The 5041-nt window shown below is 46.6% G+C and overlaps 3 protein-coding genes across 3 annotated transcripts; 1 reads left to right on the top strand and 2 right to left on the bottom strand.

Moving 5' to 3' along the window:
• Positions 1–404: 404 nt before the first annotated feature.
• GGTG_13864 (hypothetical protein) lies at positions 405–1321 on the top strand (the record flags this gene model as incomplete). The annotated part of the gene is made up of 3 exons (XM_009231786.1): positions 405–500; positions 556–1224; positions 1313–1321. Exons 1-3 carry the CDS (start codon positions 453–455, stop codon positions 1319–1321), a joined length of 726 nt encoding a protein of 241 aa, XP_009230050.1. The 5' UTR covers positions 405–452.
• Positions 1322–2481: 1160 nt separating this feature from the next.
• On the bottom strand, positions 2482–2847 carry GGTG_13863 (hypothetical protein; the record flags this gene model as incomplete). Its single annotated transcript, XM_009231785.1, has 1 exon — positions 2482–2847. The coding sequence occupies exon 1, from the start codon at positions 2785–2787 to the stop codon at positions 2482–2484; it is 306 nt and encodes a 101-aa protein (XP_009230049.1). The 5' UTR covers positions 2788–2847.
• An 840-nt stretch (positions 2848–3687) lies between these two features.
• On the bottom strand, positions 3688–4395 carry GGTG_13862 (hypothetical protein; the record flags this gene model as incomplete). The annotated part of the gene is made up of 3 exons (XM_009231784.1): positions 3688–3792; positions 4081–4177; positions 4328–4395. Coding segments are annotated over 3 exons (270 nt in total), but the record flags the coding sequence as incomplete, so codon positions are not given.
• Positions 4396–5041: the final 646 nt, after the last annotated feature.

Here is a 5041-nt window from a genome sequence, read left to right as displayed (position 1 = left end):
AAAAATAACTGAAAGTTGAAACTGTAAGCAGCGACTACTTACTTGAAACCCATAAACGCCTTCTGCTACCGTCAAATTTGAAAAGAAAATGACTTTTCTCTTTGATTCGCCGATTCCGGCTGCACAGCTATGCCCTGTTTTGGATAACGAAAAGGGACCGGTACAGGCGTTTATATAAACTTGCAAGTAAAATGACCCCATTATTAAAAATTGAGTACTTCCGCTAGCATTTTTAAAACACGCCTATGTCTGGTAACACCGAAGGACAGATTGTCCGTGATATTCTAATAGATAACGAAGCTAACAACGGACAGGGATGGAGATCCGACCACCCACGACTCAGCGAGCTAAAATTAAAATGTGCCGAGGACAGGCTGAGAAGATTGAAACAGGCAAAATTAGTGCGTGAGGGATTTAAAGCTTTATTTAAATTCCCCGGCCTTTGGAGTGGGATGAGACTTAGTGTTATAAACACGGTGTTAAGCAGCAAATGTCACGAGGTAAGCCCATTAACCTCGTACCACCGTTGAATCCTTCTTTAATGCTATGGCTTAGGAAATTTATAATTATCTTAAAAACATAGAATTTATATATTCGCGGATTTTGTCTAACAAAGAGATGTTCGATCATCTTGACGAGCATGCAGTTAAGGCTTTGGAGGGTAAATCGCCTAAGCGTTCTAAATATGACCGGGCTTTGGTTAAAAGCATTTTAGAAGAGGGACGCATATTCCCACTATTAAGTTATACTGATCGCGAAAGGATCTTTCGAAACCTTTGCGATATAAATTTCCTCATCCCCTCTCTTTACACGTTTTTTGAAGATGTAAAACATTTGGATACTTGCGCTCGATCCATAAAACATTTACTGGATTCATCTAAGCCTACAGTATCTAAAGCATTACTAAAAGCGTTTCGCATTGATAAAGATGGAGCCTATAGGGACACTGGGGACTTTCTAAAAGAATTCGCTGCCGCTAAAAGGAAAATATGGCTTTATGCCGGCCGCGAGTTTCCCGCACTCCCTCCCCAACGAAGGGAGATGAACAAGCCGCTACTTGCCAAGGCTACAGCGTCAGTTGATAAGCTTAAACTCTTTGAATTTGCGGTGTTTGCGAATAAATTGCTCTTTACGTCAAATAAAATTAACGATATTATAAGAAATAAACCCTTAAATGGTATACACCAAGCGATAAATACGAGTAACGAAATGCCAAGTGAGATTGTACGCAATAATATGACAGAAACCAACCGCAGGTTTGGTACGCCGCTACAGGGTGAACATGATCACGATAAGCTCCTCATGCACATAGAAGAATTAGGGGGCGTAATAACGAATGATAGAGTAACTAGTGATTTTGTTAAATGGAATCAATTTATTCTTTTCCACAAAACCCCTAACGATGATGTCACAAAGTGGATACCAGACGAGAATGTAGAGATGAGAGATCAGCATGAGATAATGTGTCCTGTTGCTTTGAGCCAACAGCAAAGCGCTTTAGGAGTTGATATGGAAGCTGATCCAATGTCGGGAAAGAAGACAATAACGGTGGTAATGGAGGAAATAAATGGGAGCAAGAAAACTACTCAGTGGGTCGGTAACGAACAAGAGTTTAGAAATATGCTGTTGGAATGGGGGTCCAATTCACAAAATGCGCGTTCCCCTTGGAACCCCGAAGGATCTAGCGCGATTACCGCTGATGACGCCTGGACCTCAGGCGCGATGGTTTTAAAGCGTTGCAACCCATACGTCGGGAGTGGCAATGCGAGAGACAGCCTAGATGACGAATTATAACTATAGGAGCAGAGGTTTATGGGAAGAATTTATAATAACCTTTAAAAGTAATTGTTTGCGCATAAATAGAACCTAATGAAGTTATCGCACATTTAATAGATTCACCACCAGTGTGATGGCGCGGCGTGCCTTGTTGGGCAGACGCAGCCATGTCTCGTTTGCACTAAGGTACTAAGCCCAACGCGGGGTACAAGTCGGACGACTCGCACTTTCTCGTCCTTTTAGCCTAGTTGGATTGGGCTTGGCTAGATATTGCCAGAGCCGTGACATCCGGGTGCACTTTCGTTAACATATACGGGCTCCCAGGGTACCTTTTGGAACCCTCTCTAGACCTGCTATTAGGTTGGCGCCTAATAACGGAATGCATCGTAGCTTGTTAGGGATCCCCGATATCAGAGAGGCGGGGCTGCAATAGAATATCGTGGATTTGACTATCAAAAGTTAAAGAGTACAAAAGGTGGATCGGTGCGTTGTGTGACGGTTCAGGCACCAAGGCAGGGAGATGGGTCACGTGAGAGGAACTCAACTACAAAACCCTACCATGTTCCCCTCCGTCATGTACAATACTTCCTTCCTCCTCACCATGGAATCTTCGTCTATAGGTGCCAATAGATCATTGTCCTCGCGACATGTCTAGGATTATCCGGCCGTGACACGTTGCACCGGATCTGATCTCCAAAGTTTTGCCTACAGCGGGCAGGCGGTGTGGTGCGGCAGAAATGGATGGAGGCCCGAGGGGGCCCGCCACTCCATAACATAGCTGGGGGTTTTAACGCTGCTTTCACGGTTTGGGACCCGGCTCGGGGCAATAGGAATAGGTGCAAATGTGACGGCCCAGGGCAGTTCATCGCACAGCGCAGGTGTCCACAGGAGCACGTGCCGCTGAGCAGCCCGTGCAACAAGACGCCGCACCACCTTTTCTTCCGCATCGCGTGTCCGGCGCTTCGCGCCTCCCTTTTCCCTCCCCAGAGAAGAGTCTTTTGTCCATAGCATCAATTGAACCCGGCTGCGAAGCCTACTCGCCCTGACCGTGAGACTAGCAACCAACTCTAACTGTTGGAAGGGCACCTCGTGATCATACAGGAACTGGCATCCAAGGTCAGGAGAACTTTGGTCCGGAAGAATTCACGCTCTAGATCCGGGCTCCACACTGGAGCCGGACGGACAAACACACCGGACCGTGCACGTGGCCGCGTGGCCTCCGCACTCGGTGCGGAGCGTCCCGAGCAACGCGTCCGCGTTCCGTTCTGCTCCCTCTATAAAAAGGGAGCAGAGAGTCGTTGTACCACTCTCTCTTGTACTTAGAAAACATGACAGCCTCTAGATATTTTGCAATGCAACTGAAAGTCTTTCTCACCAAACCTTAAGAGGCTGTCCACGAACACGGACCATCGCACTATCCGTGTTGTGGCGTGGTACCTGAGGAGTCGCTGCGCCACCAACCGATCAGACGGGGGGCCCGTGCACTGGACCCACGGTTGGAGAAAAAGCTGCACGTGGGAATTGGTGCAACGCACCCAATCCCTCCTTTGCACTCTTCACCTTTAGATAGCCATATTGTTCGCGGACAGCCCGTTAGGTGTTACAAACAGGCTTCCACTGCTCCTAAGGTAGGGCGGCCTAGGGAAGGCGTTGAACAGTAACCCTGACAATGAACTTTTTGAGACTGGTAGCTTGGGTGACAGTAGTTTGATTGCTTGCTTAAGAGGGTACCTTAAAGCTAACTTAAATTGACTGATGCCGAAGCCTCAGTCAAGGATTACCTACAGGAGGGTTCTACCCAACACCTTTACACGGGTGTCCTTTCCTTACAATCCCATCGCTACGTGCGCTTCGTGACCGTATCGCTCGTACCGTAGCGATGCGTTCGATACGGTCCCGTGTCGTACGTACCACCCTGGAATTACGTGACCTGTTACTCAGTGGTGTGGGTCCTGGCAGCCTCAGGCCGCCACCCTTCCGGTCGCGTTCCCCTCCCTGTTCCTCCAGGCCTCCCTTCTAGTCTGATCGTAACATTAGGGTTTGGTGGGAAAGGCTTCTAGTTGCAATGCAAAATATCTAAAAGCTATTCCATGTTAAATACAAGAGAGGGTCGTAAAACGACCTTCTATTCCATTTTTATAGAAGGAGCAAAACAAAATGTCAGCCTTTTTCAGTACCAAGAAGATTGTTCTGTATTCTCCTTCTACCTCTCTGGATGTTCTGTGCCACAGGCTGCCCTTATAATACATGAGCCCTGTAGATCCTTTAGAGAGAATGCCTTGCAGCCGATACATAGCGCCTTACGGCTGATCCAGAGTGCCTTGCGGCTGACAAGACAGTTCGGGCAGCCAAAAGGCAATACTGGGCGAAAGTGCTAGAGAAAATCGATCCCCCAGCACCGCTATATCGTGCTGTAAATGGCACAAACTTACGCCCGCTATCCGGCTCCCTCAGTTAAATATTAACGGGGAAGCGATAATGGCCCCAAAAGAAAAAGCGGAAGCATTAGGCTGCAAAATCCTTTGTAGGTTTACGGCAGAGGACGATTTACAGGAAGACCCGGTGCAGCAAGGGACCTCCCAAAAGACCGCACAACTCCCGTGGGACTGCCACGGCCATGGTCGAAGGCTAAACACAGTCAATTGACGCTACGAACGAAGATTCTAATCTAGGGGAGAAAGGAAGGAGAAAGGGGATTCCGGCGTTTGGCGCGCGTTCAGCGCGTCTTGATCATGATTGTCACAAGAATGTATTCGACAAAGTATTTTGAGATAGCATTTACAAAGTACTTAAAGGTTTATAACCATATTGCTGGCTTTATTAATGCTTTGCACCTTGTGATTTATTCCTAAGTTAGGGACTGGGAATGTGCGCCATTGTGCGGACATAGGTATGTGATAGAGTTGTTTGAATTAATCCAACAACATAGTATCTTAAAGTTTGTAAGGAGATATGACATTTCAGGAACCCATTTGCGCAAATAATAAAATAGTACCTCAGCGTGCACAATACCTGAAGAATCGCCCATCCTCCTAAAAAAAACCATAGACGACGTTAATTCGTTGTAAATCTCTGGGTTTATTTTAACTGTGTAGGTTATGTGCCGATAGTTTATTTCTCGCCGGATTCTAGCTTTTATAGGATTTAAAAAAATTTCAAACTCTTGGTATAAATTTTCTTCCGTTATTCGCACATTCCAGCTCAAAAGCGATAGCAGCTCACATTCCATTAGATTAACCTCCTTAACGCCTAAAGCCAAATATAT

The sequence above is a fragment of the Gaeumannomyces tritici genome (genome assembly GCF_000145635.1).
Source record: "Gaeumannomyces tritici R3-111a-1 unplaced genomic scaffold supercont2.67, whole genome shotgun sequence".
Classification (NCBI taxonomy): domain Eukaryota; kingdom Fungi; phylum Ascomycota; class Sordariomycetes; order Magnaporthales; family Magnaporthaceae; genus Gaeumannomyces; species Gaeumannomyces tritici.
Note: the sequence above shows the minus strand (reverse complement) of the source record. Positions and strands in the feature narration are given on the sequence as shown.